The following is a 26,048-nucleotide window of genomic DNA, read 5'->3' on the forward strand; positions in this document are numbered from 1 at the left end:
GGAGTGGTTGTGGATGTGGGGCAGTTTTTACATACAGACCCATTTTTCTCTAGAGAATTTTTCTCCAATTTTCCTTTTGGGAGTAAAACACTGCCTTTTCGCGTAGAAGCTATCCAATTACAAGCGAGTGAGAATTTTTCGGGGGTTTGGGCTGGCTTTTTTGGCAACGTGGTAAAAAGTAGAAAATTTAGTTACACGAATGTTGACTATCAACAGATCTTTGGTTTCTGTATATAATAAAAATAAAAAATACATGTTGAGAATTTCTAAGGTTTTTATGACCTTTAGGAGATATTTTTTTTTCTCCATCTCTGCTGCTCTCCTCTCTGCTGTATCTGATCTCCGATGTGCTTTTTCTGGTCTCTTCTTCTGCTGTAGCAGGCAATCCAAATTGATCCAAACGCTGCTCCAAAAGTCTTTCCAAGCTGCACCCTGGTCAAAATGGTGCCACGACTACATCCCAGTAATTCTTAAATAGTATGAGGTAATGGCAGGAAAGTGATAAGTTCCCACCCCCATTCGCACAATTGGTCTGTATTCGGGAGATTTTTTCAGAAACTTGCTTGAAATTGGATACTGCGAAAACATCAAAACTGAAAGTAGTTTTCTCGCGATGTGCAGCCATGCATGTTTATATGAAATATATGTATTACTCTACTTTTTTTTTCTAAAATTAGATGTACAGTTTAACACCTTCACCATAAAATACTAATTGGCACATTATAAAGCTTTATCCTTCTGTATTTGCCATTTGTACTAATTATTATACACTTGGCAAGTACTTATAGTTATCTTATCATGAGCAGTGGCGTGCTTTACATTCTGTTTGAAAGTTTAGGACATATGCTTTATAGCAAATACAGACTTGATAGAATGGCTCATTACAATTTAGTAATAACATTTCTGGATTAGTTTCAGCAGAGCTATCTGTATGCCTCAGATAGTCAGACAGAGAAACACTGCAGACACTGCCGCATCCTTTCAGCATTTGTTTTCCCTGTGCTGTCTAAAATGTGGATTTAGGCAGTATTACAGAGTTCCCAGGATAATCTAAATGCATCTCCAGGAGCAAGGACCGTGTACTGTATCTTAAATAAAACTGCTACCTCCTGCTTGGTTTCATTGTGTGTACTGTCACCATTTTTTTTAATATTAAATCAATAGTCTTTCTGACTTTGTCATAGTTCTCTGAAATAAAGTAAATCCTTTTGGAATTGCTCAAATAGCTTTGGAATTGGTACGGTGGGATTAAGGTGAACAAGTTGGGTGGGAGTGTTTGCTCAATGAGTGCAGGCAGGAAGTTGGGAAGTCTATCAAGTACTTCTGGCAATCAGATCATCATTTTATACAAATATAGAGTTCTAAATTAGCTCAGTTTCAAACTGGTTGTTTAGGCTTAAAATGGATATTCTGTGATTGCACCTGAAGCATGAGGCACAGTGTGCCATGTCTCAGTTGTCACCAGTTTCTAGTGCATTAATTGGCTGAATTCTAATGAATATAAGGATAGTACTTGGTTATGAAGTGCACCAGATACCAGAAAAAATTGTCTTGGTTTCGTACAAGTGCACTGGAAGGTTCTCCAGGCAGGGACGGGCCGTAATTATTTTTATTGTTTATATGGAGCCACAAGGGTTCCACAGCACTTTACATAGTAAGGGGACGGGGCTTTGCGTAAAAGGAGCATATCATTGTGAAAACTGGGCGGAGAAACCAGGGCAGAGCCTCGCAACACACCCGTTTACGTCACTATGGGTTCATGCCCAACACTCTCCAAGCTGCAGCCCCCAGGCTCTCCCTACACTAGAGAATAAAAGCCATGCGCACGTCATCTGTTTGTGCTCCCCCTGACTTCCCGGCCGGCGGGTGTAACAGCAGGACAGTCCCAGAGAATGCAGGACAGTTGGGAGCTATGTTACAGTACACAACATTGTAGAACATATGATACAAGCTTATATAACCATTGCTGCACGTGAGGGAAGAGAGCCCTGCTTGTGAGAACTTACAGTAGTGGGGAGGGGTGGACAGACAGGGGTGACACCAAGGGGAGAGTCAGTGAGCGCGGACCATGGAGTGGTGAGTTAGGATGAGAGTTGGAAAGCTTTAAGAAAGCGGTGAGTTTTGAGAGCAGATTTAAAGCTTTGGACCAAGGTGGAGAGTTGGAGTTGGAGAGAGTACCAGATGTAGGGAACCGCACGGACAACAGGCAGGAGTGGGTGGAATTTATCAGTTGGGAGGTGAGGCAGCAGATGTTCATGGTGCTAGTTCTAAGAAGACTAAATTAATGCAAGCTAGAGTTTCTATTAGATAAGGTACCAACTTTATTAAGGTCACATGACACTATTGAGAATTGTTACTTTACACAAGCATCGATCGTTGTTTAACGATTCCGATCATGTAACGCTTTGCATTAATGAATTTGTGCAACACTTTGTTATTGAGGCCTAATAAAATGCAGATTAAAAATGTGGAATTTTTTTTTTTTTTTTTAATATCTTGGTTATACATTTATTAATCTGTTTATAAAGTTAAAGCAAGTTGACTTGTGAAAAATAGAATATTCTGCTTTGTAATGTTTTAACAGTAAAACTATAGATAACCGCATAGGTCACAGTTTAAATCAGAGTTTAACTGTAAGTAGTTGACTGGCATGAAAGGTGCATTAAAGGGTATGTTCTATTCGTGATGTAACAGACTTCATTTTGATATTTCTTTTATTCTTCTCTCTCCAAAAGAAGACACCACAGTTGCACTAAGTACTTTTTGCTTCTAGAAAATGATTTTCCCACCTCCGATTGGTATATTATTCCCTGATTGATTGATTAATGTATATGTCATTTTGTTCATTGTATAATTCTCTAGCCAATCATCAAGGCTATTGTGAGTTATGATTACACCCTTTTGTCCGGCAGATGTCTTGATTATGTCTTGGAAGAGATCAGAAACAATCGCAAAGCAAATGTAATGGTAGCCTCTCACAATGAAGATACTGTGAAATTCACCATGAAAAGGTAAGCTGTATACAGCAGGTTCTATTTCCATAACTGATTAGATGTGTTGAAAAAATAAACGTGGTTGGAGCAGCAATTGGCATAATAATAATATTATTATTATTATTATTCATAAAGTGCCTCCCTATTGAGCAGAGCTGTAGATTGAGGGGATCATAATACAAATTATGTACAATGAAATAAAACCAAATGTAAAGATGGTCCTACCCAAAAGATCTTACAATTTTAAAGAGGGGTCTGTAACAATTGATAAATAAAGTGGTAAATAATAAATGCAGCTTGATGTGAACTTGTGGGAGAAGTTTGATCAGCCACAAATGGAAAAGCAGCCATTGGCGACTGGTATTTCCGTGCAGCTACTGATCGTGTGGTTTGGTTGGAATAAGGAGAAGACAGTAGGAGATGCACTAAACTATACCTCAGAAAGGAATCAAAATGCAGGATTAGCACTAGAAGTACACTGCCCCCTCCCAAAATATACAGTCCAATTCGACAATGGAATATTGGAATAAAATCCAGAACAATCGTCCCCTATAGTGTGGGCGCACAGCGTAAAGGCCCTCTTGTCTATGCCTTGCATAAACTCTACTGTAGGTAATGAGGGTGTCAGAAGTCACTTTGTAGTTCAACCCCTTCACTGCGGAGGACGAGTAAGGCTTGTCATCTGTATATGTATATTATATATATATATATATATATATACACCTTAAATCTGCAAATGTTCCACTCATCATTTGCAACCAAGTACCCAAAGCAAAATTACCTTTTCTCCACTGGCACTAGTCACCAGAGGCGAGGCGAAGAAATCAGTGGTGCCATTCTGGTGCAGTCATGTCTGTGCCCATGCACACCAACGTCTCTTTAAAGTAAAAAAAAAAAGGCATTGCCAGAGAAGGGGTAGGGAATTTAACACCCTCTATCTCCCCAACCCTGGCACATAGAGAGATGGGGACACCCTTGCTTGAAAGAGGAAAATTCCCTCTCTCAAAACTGTAGAGCTTCAGTGTCATCACCTGACAAAACCCCCTGCACTAAAGAAATCATGGAGTCCAGGTATGGGGGATGGTCTCCCCCAAACTGGCATCCATAAAATCAGGGGCACCTATTTTAGAAAGAGTCCCCTTTTTAAAATGATGGGTCCTCTTAGAACTTATTGTCTGGTGATCATAGATGGTCACCAATGTTACCCTGCACTATGGAAAACATAATTTATGTTTTTTATATATTGGGAGAGGGCACTGTGCCCTCTCACCTCAATAATGAAACCACAATTTTGTTGGAACCTATATTTGAAAGAGGGGAGTCCACTCTTTCAAGTTATGTGGCCCACTAATAGCTACTGTCTGGTGTGATGATCAGACAGCACCTGTGATGATCAGGCAATATTGCCCTGCACTACGGAATATAGGCATTTACTGTATATGGTTGGGAAGGCCGTACACTACGTGCTTTATCGCGCCAATAATTACACCTGTAAATGTGGGGTTGGTTACATATTAAAGAGGGGAGTCCGCTCTTTCAAATTATGTGGGCCCATTAGCAGCCATTGTCTGGTGATCACCAGACAATAATGCCCAGCATATGGAAAAAAAATAGTTTTCCATAGTTGGGGGAAGGCCATCTGGTTAAATCTGACGTGTTAAGCTGGCCACACATCTAAAGATTATCTGTCCAACCAGCCAACTAGTTGATCAGTTGGAATGAAAATCTGGTAAGGTATGAAAGCAAATGACAATCAGCAATTTGCACCCAAACGCTGGAAAATGGACAAAAACTGTTGTGTGAACAAATTGTTTAGATCAAACATTTAACAAACTTGTCTGACGACCATTTTCATCTGTTTTCTGGCATTTAGAAGCAAATTGCTGATGATCAGTTACTCCCATACGTTACCAGATTTTCATTCCAACCAATCAACAAGTTGGCTGGTTGGATGTAAGTTGGTCTAGTGTGTGGCCAGCTTTAGAATGAGATAAAAGGCTAATTTTATATTTTTGAAAATACAACATCATCTGAAAAAAACAGAGATAATTTGTGAGAGTAACAAATTTGGTGATATTGATGCTGGAATGGATGAGCGCTAACGTCAGGTAATGGCCTCAGCACGAGGGTAGCGAAGGAGTTAATAATCTCTAAAATTGCCAGAGATGTTAGCTGGTGACTTTTACATTAATGTATCTTAATCTTATCCAGGTATATTCAACACCAGTCCTTAAGTACCCCCAACATATCATGTTCCCTAGACTTATTCATTCGTGCACAGGTGAGTTAAATCTATTGTGCTGGGTCAGTAATTATCCCACCGGTTTCCACGGACAGAAATCCTGAAAACATGACCTGGGGTACTTCAGCATTGGAGTGAAACTGATCTAGTCCTTTGTACAGTATTGTGTTTGTTTTTGTTATATTCTGCTATATTTGGCAAAAAAACAAGTTATAATTAAAACATTTCATATATTGATGATACAATAATAAAAACTTATTGACTATGTATTAATCTAAAATTAGTCCCTCAAGGTGCCTGAGGATATTTTAAAGGGTTTTATATTCCCCCTTAATGCTACCCACATAACTTTGTAGATAAACTGGACAATACATGTAAAAGGTCCTGATGCACTGACAAAAAACACTTAAAATCTCATTATTCATACCATGCTGGACAAATAGTATAATCACTATTCTTCTTAATGTCAGCTCAGATTAAGCAGGTACAACTCTGCTACTCTAGAATTATTACTCTGTGCTTATTCTATCCCCTGACTCCTGTGTACAGGGAATTAATTATCCTCCAGTGAATGACTAATCCGATTGATTTACCCAGTCTTGTGTACTCGGTGTAATAAACATCTTATGCAGCATTTTGTTTAGTCCAGTACATTTTTTGCTGATTTTAAGTTTAAATTAAAAGTTATATTTTATAATACAGATGTAAAAATACATCATTATTACCATTATTATTATTACAGTTATTGAAAACTAAAGGTGCGTACACACTAGACAACATTATGCACGATTTGGCCGATTCCAACGCATCGGAACGACACATCGTGCATATCGTATAGTGTACACTAACGATGCCGATGCGCATACCCACGGGTCGTCCGTCGTATCCTCAGGTCTTACCTACAGCATGTAAGATCTGGCATTCTAGTACACGATTCGCGGCTATTTGTTCAGTACTTACACACTAACGATATGTCGTTACGATCCGTGCCATGCTGACGTCACTTGACACAGATGCATGCAAGGATCAGTGAGATCCGTGCATGCATCTGTGTTAAAAAAAAAAAATATTCAAAAGTGTTAAAAAAAATGCCCTGGAGAGGTGGGGACGCCCCCCTTTCCCCAATAAAAGGGTCTGGTCCCCCTCTCTATCACCCCAAGCCTGGGCAGTTAGCCTGGGGCTTTCCTCAGCACCCCTGGCCGGTGGATGCCGGGTAGTGTAAAATGTGGTGTAAAACTAGATGAAGTTACATTGTCTTTTGTAGGTGATCTACAGGTCCCAGCAAGCCTCCCCAACATGCTGGTACTTGGAGAACCACAAGTACCAGCATGCGGGGCTGGCACTTGTGTTAATATAAAGACAACACTTGCACACCGTGAAAGTAAAGTTTTATTAACACATACTGTACATGCACACTCACATTCACAATCGCACATACTCGCCTAGTATCCCTGGAGCCAATAATGTCCACTTGTCCATGTAGAAATCCATGGATACCTGTAAAATAAAAATTCCATACTCCCCTATTCTTAGCATGGATTACATCCTCTTCAATCCATGTAGGCATCAAGCGATCGCAATGCCGCCGCAGCACTACATAAGGACATCCACTTTACACGCACATCTGTAATGGATAGCAAGACTGTGAAAACATCTGTACAATCGAGTACCATCGGATCCATATGCACAGTAAACCACCCACAAACGACACTTCCTGTCAATCACTCTGCGATGGGTCTGCGTGGTCACTGCAATCACAGTCCACATCACAGTGGCCGGTTCGCACACGTGCAATGCATGCGCAGTACGCAACAATCGGCAGATTGCATGCATAATAGCAACTGCGATCCAAGCTGAATCAGGCCCATAGTCCAACCCATTATATATCACGCACGATCAGAAGATTTGCAAATCATTAGATCGTGCACGATATATATCTTTGGTCAGATTGTACATTGCACCGTATCGTATCCTGGATTGTCGGGGAGGGTTCAAGGGAAATCACTAAATTTGCGTTGTTTGCAATGTATAGGCACCTTAAGATAATCTCATTAAATATCTTGATTAAAGATCTTTTCAATATGGGATAGTTTGTGCAGCCCTGGACAGTGTTGAATGTATAAGCTTTAATAATACTTTGCTCATTTTGTCCTAGCTATCCATGTTTGATTCTGTTAAAAATGAAGCAAACTGAAAAGTCTGATTCTTCTGAAACCATTATCTGCATGTACTACCCACTGGGCCAGTGCAAGAATGTTTGGCGTCCTACTTTCAAACTATAAATTTGTGCCCTTCTACCCAGCTTTTAGAAAAGGACCGGGCACACTGCAAAAAAAGGGGAGTGGTCTCACAAGTGGGGGGCCTGACCAGACAATAGTACCTCCAATTCAAATTACACCACAAAGTAGCGCAATCTTATTCACATTACGACACAGTAGTGCCCCTTACAAGTTACATCACAGTAGTGCCCCTTATTCACATTACGTTACACAGTAGTGCCCCTGATACAAATAATGCCCACAGTAGTAGCGACCCTTACACATAATGCCCACAGTAGTAGCGACCCTTACACATAATGCCACACAGACACACAGCACTGTACTTACCTGGAGCCCCGCTCCTGCGCCCGCTACTGTCCGACAGCTCCTCGTGCTCGACACTTTGGGAGAGACATCATTTTGTCCCTGACTACCCTTATCAGAATGAACAAGAAAGTAAATGGAACATACTACCATAAATATATAGTGAAATTAAAATAGAACTTAAAAGTACCAAATTTAAATCATCAGAAAATTCATGTTCCAAAATGGATGCAAAATTCTATGTATGTATGTGTATGTACGGCTATACCAGTGTGCTGTACTTCAGAATATTAAGGTCTTTTGTGCTATAACAAGTTATAAAGTTTGATTTTTATTTTTTTATGTTTTCTTCAGAATGAATGAACTGGGCATTTATCCAGATGAGAAAAAAGTATATTTTGGCCAATTGCTAGGCATGTGTGACCAGATTAGCTTTCCTCTTGGTGAGTATTGTGACGGTAACTGTCCATCTATTATAGATACTTTTTCTATATGCCTAGTTTTAGTATAACATGCTGAACATACACTGTTTACTAACCAGTTTAGTAAAGGAATGCACTCCCATAGTACCATGAATAAAAATTAAGGTCCAGATTTATCAACAAGTGATGGATATTCTCGCTACTAATCTTAAATGGTGCTCCAACCAATCAACTCCTGTCATTTTTCAAACATATGACAGTTAGGAGCTGATTGGTTGGAACACCTTTTAAGATTAGTAACAAGTGATAACAAGAATATTTGTTAATAAATCTGGACCTAAAGGACTCTCTCATCTTTTCTTTTCTTTATTTTTACAATGTATATTTCTTGGTATTTTATTTATTTTTTTCCCAAGAACAATCTGTTACAAAATCAGCATACATTCGGTAGCATACTAGGTATAGAAATATATCTACACCATAACAGCAGAAATAAACAAATAAAAAGTGAATAAAATAAAAATCTAGCACAAGAAAGGAAAAACAGTACATATAAAGGAGGGAATAGGACTGGGAAAAAAGGAGGGGAGAGAAGGGGGGGGAGCGTTGGTGACTCATAATTAGAAATGTGATACGTTTCCTAAAAGGAACAACCTTTAGCAGAAAACAGTTAGATTAGAGATGACAGGGAAAAAAATATCAGGGCTCAATCAGCGGATCTTAAATATGTTCTAGAAGTCTTGAATTCCAACCATGGGTGTGTTATGGAAAAGTGTCTCACCAGATAAGGCTGGAAAACTTGATTTGTAGGGTTGCCTGCCAGGAGGGTAGGATTTCTTGGCTAGATGAGTTGCCTGCCGGGAGGGCAGGATTTCTTGGCTAGATGAGTTGCCTGCCGGGAGGGCAGGATTACTTGGCTAGATGAGTTGCCTGCCGGGAGGGCAGGATTTCTTGGCTAGATGAGTTGCCTGCCGGGAGGGCAGGATTTCTTGGCTAGATGAGTTGCCTGCCGGGAGGGCAGGATTTCTTGGCTAGATGAGTTGCCTGCCGGGAGGGCAGGATTTCTTGGCTAGATGAGTTGCCTGCCGGGAGGGCAGGATTTCTTGGCTAGATGAGTTGCCTGCCGGGAGGGCAGGATTTCTTGGCTAGATGAGTTGCCTGCCGGGAGGGCAGGATTTCTTGGCTAGATGAGTTGCCTGCCGGGAGGGCAGGATTTCTTGGCTAGATGAGTTGCCTGCCAGGAGGGCAGGATAACACAGGCTGAAAATAGTTCAGGTGTAAATGTACAGTTTGATTACACACAGTAGGACTGAGAAAGCTATAGCTGCTGATTATACAGAGGAAGTACGGACCCAAAGGCTTAGGCCTGCATACACTGAGCACAGCATGTGGATGGTGAATAGTTCAGGTGTAAATGTAAGTTTGATTACACACAGTAGGGCTGAGAAAGCTGTAGCTGCTGATTATACAGAGGAAGCACGGACCCAAAGGCTTGGGTCTGCATACACTGAGCACAGCATGTGGATGGTGAAAACAGATAGCAAGCTAACAGCAATCAGAGCAGAGTGGAACAACAGTCTTGAATAATTGAGCTACCTGCTGAAGCCTGGAAGGCAGCGTGGAGGGAGACGGAGAGTGGTAAATAGAAGCAGCGGCTGAAGTGTAGACAATCACGGAGGATAGCTGGAACAACCAGACCGAGCTGTAGGAGGAAACTTTATAACCGGCGAGGGGGAAGGAATTTGGAAGCTACAAATAGGAGCAGCCAATCAGCAGCATATGGAGTATGAGTCACTCTCTGCAGCATCCCCGGTGCTTGGTAATCAGCGGAACCGGATTCTGAGTCAGTGTAGGTCCCGAGCCGGTGGGAAACAAGTTGCTGCCACGGCTTGTGACAGTACCCCCCCATGACGCGGGGTTGAAGAACGCCCAGAGCCTGGTTTAAAGGGAACTTCCTGAAAAAACATCCTCTTCAACCTGGGAGCATGTAAGGCATCTTCTGGAATCCAGGAACTTTCTTCCGGACCACAGCCCTTCCAATGGACCAGAAACTGCAACCGACCTCTAGATACTCTAGAATCCAGCACTTTCTCAACCACAAACTCCTGTTGACCGTGGACCACCACCAGAGCAGGCCTGAAAGAACTCCAGTTCCCAAATCTATCTGACTTATGGACTGGCTTTAATAAAGAGGCATGAAAAGTGTTGTTAATCTTTAACGAATTTGGTAGTTGGAGTTTGAAAGCAACTGGGTTAACTTGAGAAATGATCTGGAAAGGACCAATAAACCGAGGACCCAATTTGTGAGAGGGTTGCCGGCGTTTGATATCTCTAGTGGACAGCCACACTAAGTCCCCCCTTTTGAACGTGCAAGGCCTCCGATGTCTACCTGCCAATTTCTTAGAATGGAGAGATGCCTTGAGGAGATTATGATGCACCTTGGCCCAAATACCACGGAGTCTGGAAACAGTCCCTGCATCAGAGGATCTGGAGAATGATAAATCAAATGAATTGGCCCGAGGATGTTGGCCCGTCAGACAATAGAAGGGTGAAACTGAAGATGCAGAGTGACAGGAATTGTTAAAAGCAAATTCAGCCATGGGAAGATGAGACACCCAATCATTTTGGAAATTTGAGACGTAACACCATAAATATTGCTCCAGGGTTTGATTAACACGTTCTGTCTGCCCATTAGACTGTGGGTGATATCCTGAAGACAAGCTGAGACTGATACCCAGTGCAGTGCAGAGACATCTCCAAAACCGTGCAACAAATTGCTTCCCACGGTCGGAAACAATGTCACAGGGAAGACCATGCAAACAAATAATATGTTCCAAGAAGAGGACAAAGTTCTTTGGCAGATGGCAATTTGGGCAGAGGAATAAAGTGCGTCATTTTGCTAAAGCGGTCCACGATAGTTCAAATAACTGAACAGCCAGCAGAGCGAGGAAGGTCCACAATGAAGTCCATCGCAATGTGTGTCCAGGGTCTTTTTGGTGTGGAAAGAGGAAGCAGTAATCCTGATGGTGAGGTACGAGGAGTCTTGTTACGTGCACAAACTTCACATGCCAAAACAAACTCCCGAACGTCCAAAGCCAAAGATGGCCACCAAACCGCACAAGACATTAATTCAATGGTCTTATTGATGCCTGGATGTCCGAAAGCCCGTCTCACATGGAAGTCTTGTAGGACAGCTTTTCTCAAATTTACAGGAACAAACAGGCGATTGGACGGTCTACCAGGAGGCCAATCCTCTTGAAATACAGACAGATCCTCAGCCAAATTGCGAGATAAAGCCACCTGGATACAAAATCTGGGAATGATGGATTCTTTGATTACAGTATCCTGTTGGACAGGAGTGAAACTCCTGGACAATGCATCAGCCTTGTTGTTAGTAGATCCGGGTCGAAAAGAAATGAGAAAATTAAATCTGGTAAAAAATAGTGCCCACTGTGCTTGCCTGGAGTTAAGCCTCTTGGCCGATTCAATGTATGCCAAATTTTTGTGGTCGGTGAGGACAGAGATCCGGTGTTTGGCTCCTTCAAAGCAATGTCTCCAATCCTCAAAAGCTAACTGTATGGCAAGCAGCTCCCTGTTCCCAACATCATAATTACACTCGGCTGTAGAAAATTTACTTGAAAAAAATGCACATGGATGGAGTTTGTCATCCAACGGATTATTCTGAGAGAGAATAGCTCCTGCCCCAATCTCAGAGGCGTCCACCTCAACCACAAAAGGCAGATCTGGATCCGGATGTTTGAGAACAGGGGCGCTGGTGAAAGCAAGTTTGAGATGTTCAAAGGCCCGAACTGCCTGACTAGGCCAGTTAGAAGCATCCGCACCTTTCTTGGTTAACTCTACTATGGGGGCAACAATGGAGGAAAACGAGCCAATAAATCTCCGATAGTAATTGGAAAAACCAAGGAAACGTTGAATGCCTTTCAATGTAGTAGGCTGAACCCAGTCCAATACTGCTTTAACCTTTCCAGGATCCATGGAGAAGCCTTGAGGAGAAATAATATATCCAAGAAAAGATACTTGCGCCACATGAAACTCACACTTCTCCAACTTGGCAAATAACGAATTCACTCTCAATTTAGATAGGACTTGACTGACATGCTGGACATGCTGGTGCATGGAGTGAGAGTAAATGAGGATGTCATCGAGATAAACAACCACAAAAATGCCAAGAAACTCCCGGAGTACATCGTGGATAAAGTCTTGAAAGACTGCTGGAGCATTAGCCAATCCAAACGGCATAACTCAATTTTCATAGTGCCCCGTATGTGTATTGAACGCCGTTTTCCATTCATCTCCGGTCTTGATCCGGATCAAATTTATAAGCTCCACAGAGATCAATCTTGGAAAAATGGAAGCTTGCCGGAGCTGATCAAAAAGTACCGAGATCAAGGGCAAAGTGTACGAATTTTGGATGGTGATTTCGTTCAATGCCCTAAAGTCAATGCAAGGACGTAATGACCCATCCTTCTTCTGGATGAAGAAGAAACCAGCCCCAACTGGAGATTTAGATGGACGGATGAATCCTTTAGCCAAGGCATCCGCAATATACTCCTCCATGGCCTTATTCTCAGGTATAGAAAAAGAATAGAGACGACCTTTGGGTAACTTGGCTCCTGGTAACCGCTGTATTGCGCAATCATACGGACAATGAGGTGGTAGAGAATTGGCCATTGATTTAGAAAAAACATCTGCAAAAATATGGTATTGAGCAGGAAGTCCTGGAAGAGACTCAGAGACAGCAGAGATAGCCGTTCGAATGGGTGTAGATAAACAGCAATTTTGACACGCTGGACTCCATTTGACAATATCCCCCATAATCCAATCAATGACGGGATTATGGGTCATTAACCATGGAAACCCCAAAATGACGGGAGCTAAAGGACACTGGAGTAGCAAAAAAGAAATCATCTCCGAATGCAAAATTCCAACTGAGAGACGAAGAGGTGGTGCCTTGAATTTGATAAGACCATTAGCCACCAAACCACCATCTAACCCACGAATAGGAACCTCTTGAGGTAAAGGAACTGCAGCTAAACGTAAGGAATGAAAAAATAAGTCCATGAAGTTCCCAGCAGCACCGCTGTCCACAAATGCCGTTACGGAATGGACGGATTGCGACAGTTGTACCACCGCAGGAACTAGCAATGAATTTTTTGAGGAAACAGATGCCAGGCCTAAATGTAACTCCTCCTTTACATTCAGACCCGATCTTTTACTGGCCTATGAGGGCAAGATTTCAGCGGATGACCTCTAGCTCCACAATATAGGCAGAGGTCTTGAGATCGTCGTCTTTGTCTCTCCCTGGGTGATAGCCGGATAGCTCCCAGTTGCATGGGTTCCTCAGAGTCCTCCGCCAGCAGCCAGGAAGGTGACTGAGGCGACTGTACAGAAAGACTGTGTTCTCGTTTGCGTTCTCTGAGGCGACGGTCAATACGGATGGCTGAAGAGATTAAGTCGTCAAGGGACTCAGGTGATGGATGTTGGACCAAAATGTCCTTGATGGCATCCGAAAGACCCAAGCGGAATTGGCTACGCAATGCCGGGTCGTTCCATCCTGAATCCACTGCCCATCTCCAAAACTCTGAGGAATAATCCTCTGCGGGATTCTTTCCCTGCCGAAGAGCCCGCAGCTTGGATTCGGCCAAAGAACTACGGTCAGGATCTGCATATAATAATCCAAGAGCATTAAAAAAGGCATCTACTGATAAAAGCGCAGAATGTGTTGAAGCAAGACCAAATGCCCAAGTCTGTGGATCTCCTTGTAAGAGCGAGATCACTAATCCTACCCGCTAAGTCTCAGATCCAGAAGATAAAGGTCGGAGACGAAAATAGAGTTTACAACTCACGGAAGTTCAGGAACTGAGTACGGTCTCCAGAAAACCTATCGGGGAGATTCATTTTAGGTTCCTTGGGAACGGCTCCAGGAGTGGATGCCCGAACATCCCCAAATCTTATAGAGAGCTCCTGAACTTTTTGGGTAAGCACTTGGATCTGTGCGGCAAGGATTTGTGCAGGGTTTTGAGCCTGCTCCATAATCAAGGACGCACAGACTTAAATACAAAGTTGGCCGGTTATAATGTTATGGAAAAGTGTCTCACCAGATAAGGCAGGAAAACTTGGTTTGTAGGGTTGCCTGCCAGGAGGGCAGGATTTCTTGGCTAGATGCATTGCCTGCCAGGAGGGCATGATTTCTTGGCTAGATGCGTTACCTGCCAGGAGGGCAGGATTTCTTGGCTAGATGCGTTGCCTGCCAGGAGGGTAGGATTTCTTGGCTAGATGAGTTGCCTGCCAGGAGGGCAGGATTTCTTGGCTAGATGAGTTGCCTGCCAGGAGGGCAGGATTTCTTGGCTAGATGAGTTGCCTGCCGGGAGGGCAGGATTTCTTGGCTAGATGAGTTGCCTGCCGGGAGGGCAGGATTTCTTGGCTAGATGAGTTGCCTGCCAGGAGGGCAGGATAGCACAGGCTGAAAATAGTTCAGGTGTAAATGTACAGTTTGATTACACACAGTAGGGCTGAGAAAGCTGTAGCTGCTGATTATACAGAGGAAGCACGGACCCAAAGGCTTGGGCCTGTATACACTGAGCACAGCATGTGGATGGTGAAAACAGATAGCAAGCTAACAGCAATCACAGCAGAGTGGAACAACAGTCTTGAATAATTGAGCTACCTGCTGAAGCCTGGAAGGCAGCGTGGAGGGAGACGGAGAGTGGTAAATAGAATCAGCGGCTGAAGTGTAGACAATCACGGAGGATAGCTGGAACAACAAGACTGAGCTGTAGGAGGAAACTTTATAACCGGCGAGGGGGAAGGAATCTGGAAGCTACAAATAGGAGGAGCAGCCAATCAGCAGCATATGGAGTATGAGTCACTCTCTGCAGCATCCCCGGTGCTTGGTAATCAGCGGAACCGGATTCTGAGTCAGTGTAGGTCCCGAGCCGGTAAGAAACAAGCCGCTGCCACGGCTTGTGACAGGGTGCCAGGTAGAGATAAACTCCTGATACTTCTCCGGACCCATTCGGAGGTATTCCATGGACATATATAAATCTATACGGCAAACCACTCCTTGAGCGTGGGAAGGAAAGTGGATCACCAGCACACCAGGATCACAGCTTTTGCTGCGCTATTAAAAAATTTTAATTGGGACTTTTTATAGTTTGAAATAGGACCAGGGAATAAATTAAGAAGCCAAAAAGAGGAGTTAGAGGGAGTACCCTCGCCCACAATAGACTTAGTAATAGAAATCACCTGGTCCCAAAAGGGTTGCAATCCCACCAAATATGCAGTGGGGAGCCTGTCTCCATGTCCCACCGCCAACATTTATCAGATAGCCCATGGTACATTTTTGCTAGCGTAAGAGGGCATCTATGCCACTGGGACAAAACCTTGAATTGTGTCTCAAGCACAGAGTAACTAACAGAACTAGCAAACGTGTTTTGAAAAATTTTGTTCCAAACGCAATCCTCTAAATCAAGTTGTAGATCTCGCTCCCAATCCTTAGCGTATATGAGTACATGTGCTCAATTAAAAGTGCATAATCCCTTGATAGAAAATGCGCCTGGCGCAAAGGGGCCAGGTACAAATCCTCAAAGGGAGTCAAAGATCTAGATCCCGCCGTGCGAACATCATTCCTTTGTAGAAAGTGGCAAGATCCCATTTAGCCTGCAGAACAGAGAAGGAGAGCACACCTCCCCCTCGATCAGCTGGCCAACTCGCTGCACTCCCTGACGCTTCCAAATAGCAAACGCGGTGCCAGCAACACCCGGGGGAAAGTCAGAGTTACTGAAAAGAGGGGTCAAGGGGGAGAAAATAGAGGACATGCACGTTAGTTTGCGTAGTCTATTCCAACGGGCTAAGGTGGGGCCAATAGTGGGATGGGAGACAACCAGAACCCTGATCTCCAGGGGTACTGAGCAATGTGAATGGGAAGGGAATGATTCTCAAGGTGAACCCACTGTTTGGCATCAGTAGTCCGAGACCACTCCATTATCCTACCTAACACAATAGCGATGTCATAGTAGACTGAGAAATGGGGTATCTGAAGGCCTCCCATGTGTCTACGTCTAAAGAGAACTGCGTATTGAAACCTAGGTTTTTTGTTTCCCCATACAAAGTCTTTGACGACATTATGTAACTCCCGAAACCATGACTTGGGATATGAATAGGCAGGGTTTGGAGGAAAAACAAAACCCTGGGGAGAACATTCGTTTTTAAGTACACTGATTCTACCAAACCACGAGAGCTGCTTGGTACACCAGTCCCTAAGATCAGAACAGAGTGTATGGAGCAAATGTCTAAAATTGACGTCAAATAGACGAGAAGAGTCTTTGTGTAGGGTAACTCTGAGGTACGCGAGGCTAGTGGCATGCCAGGTGAAGGGGAAGGCATGCTTGAGCCCTTCAAAAGAGTGGGGGGGGTGCCGACACATTCGCTGCCCCATGGATTCAGAAAAATTGAATTTGAAATTAGAAAGGGAACCAATTTGCTGAAACTTGGCCATCAGGTTAGGGATCAAGACAACTGGATTAGACAAGAACGCCAATAAATCGTCTGCAAACAGTGCTAATTTATAGTCCGTATCACCACCTTAAAGCCTTTGATATTAGGATTAGGTCTAAAGATACACGCGAGGGCCTCTATACATAATATAAAAATAATGGGGGAAAGGGGACATCCATGTCTAGTGCCATTGTTTATCTGAACCGGGTCCGAAACGGTCCCGTTAATCTTAATCCGGGCAGTAGAGAAGCGATAAAGTGCTAATATCCGTTGGAGAATCACAGGACCAAGACCCAGGTGTCTCAAAAGCCCTTCCATGAATACCCAGCTGATTCTATCGAAAGCCTTCTTTGCATCTGTTGAAAGCATCACCACAGGAATAGGGCCACCAGAAGCTAGATGAACTAGATGAATAAGATCTATAGCTTTAGTGGTATTGTCCCGCGCCTCCCTCCGGGTACAAAACCTACTTGGTCCGAGTGTATTAAGTTAGAGAGCAACATCCCACTACTTACTATGCTAATGGCCCTTTTAAAAGGAATGAAGTAGCCATTCTGCTTCATCGTTCAGTGCAGTTTCAACTAACATCGAAGTTAGCAGATAAAGATGGCCATTACCTTATTGTAATTGGGAAATTGGAGGATAAAGTGATGACACTAGTCTCGATCTATGACCACAACTCACGTCAAGCGTCTTTCTTACGCAAATTTCTAGAAATGCTTCAAAAGGTTAGACCGGGACACCTAGTACTAATGGGGGACCTTAATCTGGTGTTAGATGATAAGCTTGACAGAACACCACTGGCTCAGGGTTACTCTGGGAGGGGAAGTCCTACTGGTGCCCTGCGGCGCTTACTCGCTGAGTTTGATTTATACGACGCATGGAGGACAAATTCACCTCAAGTTAAAGATTACACATACAGTCAGGTCCATAAATATTGGGACATTGACAGAATTTTCAGATTTTGGCCTCTATTCACCACCACAATGGTTTTGAAATGAAACAAACAAGATGTGTTTTAACTGCATACTTTCAGATTTAATTTGAGGGTAATTATATCCAAATCGGGTGAACGGTGTAGGAATTACAATGGTTTCAATATGTGCCTCCCACTTTTTAAGGGGCCAAAAGTAATGGAACTATCAACTCAAAAGCTATTTCATGGACAGGTGTGGGCTATTCCCTTGTTATTTCATTATCAATTAAGCAGGTAAAAGGTCTGGAGTTGATTCTAGGTGTGACATTTGCATTTGGAATCAGTTGATGTCGACTCTCAATATGAGATCCAAAGAGCTGTCACTATCAGTGAAGCAAGCCATCATTAGGCTGAAAAATCAAAACAAACCCATCAGAGAGATAGCAAAAACATTAGGTGTGGCCAAATCAACTGTTTGGAACATTCTTAAAAAGAAAGAACGCATCGGAGAGCTCAGCAACACCAAAAGACCCGGAAGACCACGGAAAACTTCTGTAGTGGATGACGGAAGAATTATTTCCCTGGTGAAGAAAAACCCCTTCACAACAGTTGGCCAAATCAAGAACACTCTCCAGGAGGTAGATGTATATGTGTCAAAGTCAACAATCAAGAGAAGACTTCACAAGAGTGATTATAGAGGGTTCAACACAAGATGCAAACCATTGGTGAGCCACAAAAACAGGAAGACCAGATTAGAGTTTGCCAAACAAAATCTAAAAAAGCCATTACAGTTCTGGAACAACATCCTATGGACAGATGAGACAAAGATCAACTTGTACCATAGTGATGGGAAGAGAAGCGTACGGAGAAGGAAAGGAACTGCTCATGATCCAAAACATACCACCTCATCAGTGAAGCATGGTGGTGGTAGTGTCATGGCGTGGGCATGTATGGCTGCCAATGGAACTGGTTCCCTTGTATTTATTGATGATGTGACTGCTGACAAAAGCAGCAGAATTAATTCTGAAGTGTTTCGGGCAATATTATATGCTCATATTCAGTCAAATGCTTCAGAACTCATTGGACGGCGCTTCACAGTGCAGATGGACAATGACCCGAAGCATACTGCAAAAGCAACCAAAGAGATTTTTAAGGCTAAAAAGTGGAATGTTATGCAATGGCCAAGTCAATCCCCTGACCTGAATCCGATTGAGCATGCATTTCACTTGATGAAGACAAAACTGAAGGGAAAATGCCCCAAGAACAAGCAGGAACTGAAGACATTTGCAGTAGAGGCCTGGCAGAGCATCACCAGAGATGAAACCCAGCGTCTGGTGATGTCTATGCATTCCAGACTTCAGGCTGTAATTGCCTGCAAAGGATTTGCAGAAAAGTATTAAGTGAAAGTTAGATTTAGGATTGTTTAGTTTGTCCCATTACTTTAGGCCCCTTAAAAAATGGGAGGCACATACAGAAACTGTTGTAATTCCTACACCGTTCACCTGATTTGGATGTAAGTACCCTCAAATTAAATCTGAAAGTCTGCAGTTAAATCACATCTTGTTTGTTTCATTTCAAAGCCATTGTGGTGGTGAATAGAGGCCAAAATATGAAAATTCTGTCAATTTCCCAATATTTATGGACCTGACTGTATTTCTCACACTTACATAATTCTTACTCTCGTATCGACTACATACTAACGGGTAAGTGGACATTGCAGCACACCCTTAGATCTACCATTGTCCCAGTAGTATGGTCTGACCATGCCGCGGTGACATGGATGTGGAATCTCTCTCGATCTACATTGCCCCCTAGACAGTGGAGATTCCCTAGCTACTTATTATCTTCCCCAGAGGTGGTTAGTGCACTATCTGAAGCTATGTCAACCTATCTAGAGACTAAGGACCTCATTCAGAGTCGGTCGAAGCGGCCGCACGGTCGTACGCCACCGATGTTCGCTATACTGCGCATGCGTAAAGTTCGCAATGCACGTGCGCAAACTACGATCAGAAATTTCTCTCTCCTTGAACACAGCCAGGTCGGTAGTTTGAGTGACAGATGGAGGCGTTTGTGGGTGGTGACAGGGGAAGGTGCTTGAAAACGGGGGAGTGGAGATCCGAACGCAGGCGTGCCTCATTATGCGAACGGCGTTTTATGGGAGTGCATACGGATTATGGGAGTGCATAATTAACAAAGTAGCGTCATGGCACATGTGACATGGGAGGTTTTTACACTGACATGATCATAGAGCTTAAGAGAGGGTATTGTCAACCTTAAGCTCTACAACCAGTGCCGATGGTTCCCGATGGTCTCGATTAATCCTTATATGCCCGGAGATGACATGCAAAGCGTACGAGAAGGGGGCGTATTTTTTAGTCTTCCGACCGCTTCCTCCCCTTGGTCGGCCAACTACCGATCCGAACTTAGGGACGCAACTTGCGAGGGAATCATTTGAATATCTGGCCCCTTTTTCCGTATGACCGTGCGGCCGCTTCGACCGACTCTGAATGAGGTCCTAATTCTCCCCTTGATACCTCATACCCTACATTTTGGTGTGCCCTGAAAGCTGTTTTAAGAGGGGTAGTCATCCAGACAGGAGCTAGACTTCGAAGGCAATATCTTAACAAACAGACAGCTTTAGAGGAAAGGCTCCATCAAGTGGAGTCACTGAATAGAACTCAACCCTCGTGCGTGCTCAAAAGAGAACTAGTCTCTATCTGAAATCAACTACATAAGATGTTTCTATCCCGTATGCAATCGGCCTATACTAAAATGCAACAACAGTTCTATACCTTGGGAAACAGATCTGGCAAGTTTTTAGCTAGTAGACTTTGGACTAGACACGCTAGAAATAGAATTAAATCTCTACGATCTTCTGACGGACGTACCCTTCTAAATCCCTCAGATATAGCTAGAGAATTTTCTAGGTACTATGCGAAGTTGTACAACTTAAAAGATGACTCCTCAATCCCTCAAGCAAGCGCCACTCTTATTTCTTCTTTCCTGAGGGACTTGGAGCTCCCTGCATTGAGTGAAGAGGATCTAGAATCCCTTAACTCGTCATGGTCTACTGAGGAGATCTTGGGGGTGATTGGTTCCCTGCCTTCGGAAAAGGCTCCTGGTCCGGATGGATTCACAAACTCTTTCTACAAGAAATTCGCAACAGAGCTTTCCCCTATACTTAGAGATCTTTTTTTGTATACTACTAAAATGGGCTCCCTCCCTAAGGAAATGCTCCAAGCCCAAATAATCACTATCCATAAGCAGGGGAAGGATCCTTCTCTATGCCAGAGTTATAGAGCCATTGCATTGCTCAATACTGACGTGAAAATTTATTCTAAATTAATCTCTAATAGAGACTCCCCCTTTATCCCAAAATTAATCCATCCGGACCAGGCAGGATTCGTTCATGGAAGACAAACATCCGACAATACCCGTAGAGTATACGACTTTGCCGAATTCATGCTCAGGGAAAAACGCGAGGCTGTACTTCTTTCCCTAGATGCTGAAAAGGCGTTTGATCGTCTAAATTGGGATTTTCTTAAAGCTGTCTTAGTAAAATTTGGGTTCCAGGGTGAAATAGCGACCTCTATCTCGGCACTCTATAGCTGCCCATCGGCATCTGTCTTGAGCAATGGATTTCCATCTCCAATTTTTGAAATAACAAATGGTACTAGACAAGGCTGTTCCCTCTCCCTGTGTATGTACATTCTTGCTGTCGAGCCATTTGCCGTTACAATTAGAGGTTCTAGTGCATTCCCGGGAATTAAGGTGGGTTCTTCAATACATAAACTGAGTTTGTTTGCAGACGACGTAATCCTATTCTTTACCGACCCATGCTCTTCACTACCAGCCTTACACAACATCATAGATCATTATAGCGCTTCGTCATTCTATAAACTTAACACTACTAAAACAGAGGCCCTGCCTTTTCATATCCCACCCGAAACATTGACAAGATTTAAAACAAATTTCAAATACATATGGAAGGAGATCTCCATATCATATCTAGGGATTCACATATCTAACACTACGTCTAACTTAGCAGAATTAAATTTTAAGCCCCTTTTGACCCATATAGATGACCTATTGAAACGTTGGTTACGTTTTGAAATATCTTGGTTGGGTAGACTAGCCGCGTTCAAAATGTCGATTTTACCAAAGCTTATGTATTTGTTCCGAGCAATCCCCTATCTAGTCCAAAAAAATTATATTCGACAGATCCACTCCTTAATTTTGAAATATATTTGGAGGGGAAAAACCCCTAGGATCGCCTATTCTCAATTAACTAGACAGCGCAAGTTGGGTGGGCTCGAAGTCCCCGATCTGTTCGCTTACCATTATGCTTGTCTGGTGGCTGAGATAGGCGACTGGTCCCTTCCCCATGGGACCAAACCATGGGTAGATTTGGAGAGGGAACTATGCCCATATCCCCTATGGGAGTTTCTGTGGACCCCCAAACAACTACGTACTGTGGCGAAAGATACTCCTCGAGCTGTTGTAGACTTATTAATGGCTTGGGATCTAACTGCAATCTCTACTAGGGGACTCTCTCTACCTTCTAGTAACCTCTCCTTAGGAACCCTCTCACATTTAATACCTGATTTAAACATTTCTCGATGGCAATCCTGCGGCATCTCTTCTATCTCTGATCTGATTAATAATAGATCCATTAGAACTTTTGCCTCCCTTCAGCTACAATACAATCTACCACACAGGGAATTATTTATGTATACCCATATATATCATTGGTTATTGAGTATGTTTAAAATCCCGGAGGTTCAATACGGTTTTGGTACTCCATATACCAAGATAGAGAGGAAACGGGTAAATCTCCCTCGCAACTCCAATGGGAAGCTGACTTACAAACCACATTTACACCTCCTCAATGGGAATCCATATACTTAACAGCCCACCGCTTCTCCAGATGCCATAACCACCTTGAAATGCAATATAAATTGTTACAGAGACTCTACTTCACGCCAGTTAAACCACATAAAATTTGGTATTCTCAATCGAAGTTTTGCTGGAAAAACTGTATGGAAGTAGGCGATTTATTCCATATCTTCTGGAGCTGTACTCGCATACGCCCTCTATGGAACGAGGTGTTCACATTAGCCTATAAAGTCCTACAAGTACGCATCCAGGAGTCCCCTGCTCTGGCACTTCTATATATTTACCCTTCGGGTCTATCTAAGGCGGATTGCTACGTTCTAGGACATATATTTATTGCCACAAGAGCAGCTATTGCTCAACATTGGAAATGTTCATCTCCCCCCCCCCCTCTCTAAAATAATCCGTAAGATTCATTTTGCCTTTTTAATGGAAGCTGTAGGATTACCGGGCTCCTCCTCGACCTCGTCCCCTTTAGTGAAGTGGTCTAGTTGGTCAAATTTTACTGCAGCTGGGGAAGGTGCATTACTTCTCCTCGATACCCCTTAGTTTCCTATTTTATTGAAAGGCTTGTTGTTGTCTCATCTCCCACTGAGGTTTTATTACAATGTAATCATTGGATACGAGAACAATCTGTTGTTCACACTATTTGCTTTTTTTATATTGTTTGTACGATTGGAAATGTTGTAACTTTTCCTGATTCCCTTCCCTCCCCCCCTCCTTTTCTCCTTTCTGTACCCCTTCCCCTCCGTGTTTCACGGACAAATTTCTAATAAAAAACTATTGATGATAAAAAAAAGGTTAGAGAGCAACGTCTTAAATTGTTTGCAAAACTTATTACTAATAGAATTAACGTCTGTAATTGAGATAGGGCGATTACTAGCGCACTGGGCCGGGTCTTTCTCTCTCATCTTTTTACTTACATTTAAAATGTTCTCCAGCCCCGTTTGCAGAGTAGTAGACTTTTTTTTATTAACTAATAACCACAATCCCGCACTAATCAGTCTCTGAATACTCTATTGATCACTAGTTCTAACTGTCTTGTCTACAATATATGGTTTACTGAAAGTCCCTAACTATCTATGAAAGATCATGTTGTCTTTCATGTTTCAGTTCTTTAAGAAATCTTAGGATAAATGGCATATTCATTCAACTTGCAGAAATATTTAAATATAAATTTATATCAGTGGTTCTAAAACTTTCTTAGTTCAAGGCACCCTTGGGGTCTCCATAATATTTTTTAAGGCACCCCTAAGCCAAATTAATTATCCAGCAGTCCCAATTCTTAAGTGGTTGGGTCAAAATAACATAATAAGTATTTAAAAAAGAAAGAAAAAAAGCGAGAAAAACTGTGCTATTTTTAACCATTGCCCTCTCCACCTCTCTCCTATTGCCTCCTCTCTGTTCCATTGCATCCTCCTTTTAACTCCCTTTGCTTCCTCTGTCTCTCCCCTTGCCCCCTCCATGTGTCTCCAGTCTTTTTTTGCAGCCCCCTCCATTCTTTCCAGTCTCCATTTGCAGCCCCCTTCATGTGTTTCCAGTCTCCCTTTGCAGCCTCCTTCATGTGTCTCCCTTTGCAGCCCCCTCCATGTGTCTCCCTTTGCAGTCCCCTCTGTGTCCCTTTTGCAGCACCCATGTCTCTCATTGCACCCTCTTCCCCCCTATAGTTCCCTATAGAACACTATGTGGCACTCAGCACTATATGCCCTCCCCCCCCCTCCCCAGCTCCGTTCACCAACCCGACCCTCACTCCCCGCTATAGTTCCCTATACGGGCGCTATCCTATAGATCACTAAGTGGCATTCAGGACTATGTGCCCCCTCGGTTACACTCACCAACCCAACCCTCTTCACTATAGCTCCGTTTGCGGCCCCATCATTAGGCCAGCGACCACAGCACCCCAAGAAGCCACAGAGCGCAGAATGGGAACCACTGACTTTTATATATAAATACTTTTATACGTAATAACTTTTGGTACTAAAAACATAAACCAAATAAAATAGACTTGCACACATAGGGTACAGGGTGTGCCCAGTCACACTCCTGTGTCTGATTATTTTTTTTTTTTAGAAGACAGTGTTAGTGTGTGAGTCAAAATACATAGCAGAGCACCCATGCCCTACTTCCTCTTGTGTCCTCATATGGTTGTAGTTAAGCGAAGTAACAGATTTGGGGGATTGATAAGGGATAAGATATAGGGGAGATTGGGAAGACAATGAGTTGGTGTGGTGCTAGACACAGCCCTCAGTGCGGAGTATCTTATTTCTCCTGGGTGCACACCCATGGAATGTGCTACACACGTCAATTCACAATGATATTATTACATAGTTATTATGTCAATTCTATATAGAAAACTATTTCAGTCAAAACATTTTTAGAATAGGCTCCAATTAACATATATGATGATTTTCAACTGCCATCTATTATGTGGAAGTATATTGTACTCAATATTTCTGTTTTAATGACAGGTCAAGCTGGCTATCCTGTTTATAAGTATGTTCCCTATGGACCTGTCAATGAGGTTCTGCCGTACCTGTCCAGGAGAGCGCAGGAGAACCGTGGCATCATGAAAGGTGCTCTCCGAGAGCGGGAGCTCCTATGGAGGGAGTTCAAAACACGACTGTTCACTGGAAACCTATTCTACACTCCCAGATTCTAAAGACCTCTCAACCTTTAGTACAAAGGGGCACATAGACATGGATTATGTTGTACAATGCTGTTTTCTGTCGTTTTGATCTAGAACAACAACATAATTTGTATGCTTTTAAATGGAACACCAATGCAGTTGTGTTTTTAAACCAAACATTTTTGTTCTTTATGTATAGCTACAATCCCTATTTTGCAGGAAAAAAAAATAAGAACGTAAATTATTTCAATATTTAATGTAATAACCAAAGTTGACCGTTGAAGCAATCTTCAGCTTGTTATAGAGAACCATGTGCTTAAAAGTGCTGCTCAGAAGTGTAGATATGACTTGTACTACTCTTAATTGTTATATATCTAACAAACACTGGAAATAATTTAATATGTCTGGAAATGATTTTGTTATTTTGCTGACCATATTGGTGGGGATTCAAGAAATCTATTAATACTCCATGTGTTTAAAATTGCGTAAGTGGATTGTAGCTCTGGAGGGGAGGGGGATATAATATTTTATATTGTAGCCTGCCTCTTATTGTAGGTCATGTTTTCCAAGTTATCTTGTTTGAAATTGGCTCATGACTAATTAATACACCCTACTTGCATTGTTTTCATATTTTTTAAATAGTACACTCTGTTTATTTATAAGGATTTGGTGGCAGCCGTTTAGCGCTTACCCAATAGAATTGCAGAAAGTGCTGACCCACAGCCATTGGTCTGAGTTGGATTTCTGGCACTGTCTGGAAGCTGAGCGCCAGTATCTGGATGCTTTGAGCCAGAACACATTTGTGTACATTGGAGCAGTCCCTTAAGTAGGCCTGTATGTGATACTGTAGATACCTG

General features: G+C 42.8%; 1 protein-coding gene across 1 annotated transcript in view; it reads left to right on the forward strand.

Moving 5' to 3' along the window:
- The window catches only part of PRODH (proline dehydrogenase 1), a 185,193-nt gene extending 159,445 nt beyond the window's left edge, over window positions 1–25,748 (forward strand). Inside the window, exons 12-14 of the mRNA XM_088465355.1 lie at window positions 2,913–3,011; window positions 8,172–8,260; window positions 25,034–25,748. Coding sequence (XP_088321481.1) covers window positions 2,913–3,011; window positions 8,172–8,260; window positions 25,034–25,224 — 379 coding nt within the window. The 3' untranslated portion in view covers window positions 25,225–25,748. The remainder of the gene's footprint in view (window positions 1–2,912; window positions 3,012–8,171; window positions 8,261–25,033) is intronic.
- The last annotated feature ends 300 nt before the right edge of the window (window positions 25,749–26,048 follow it).

The sequence above is a fragment of the Taudactylus pleione genome, unplaced genomic scaffold (assembly GCF_031769625.1).
Source record: "Taudactylus pleione unplaced genomic scaffold, aTauple2 ptg000062l, whole genome shotgun sequence".
Classification (NCBI taxonomy): domain Eukaryota; kingdom Metazoa; phylum Chordata; class Amphibia; order Anura; family Myobatrachidae; genus Taudactylus; species Taudactylus pleione.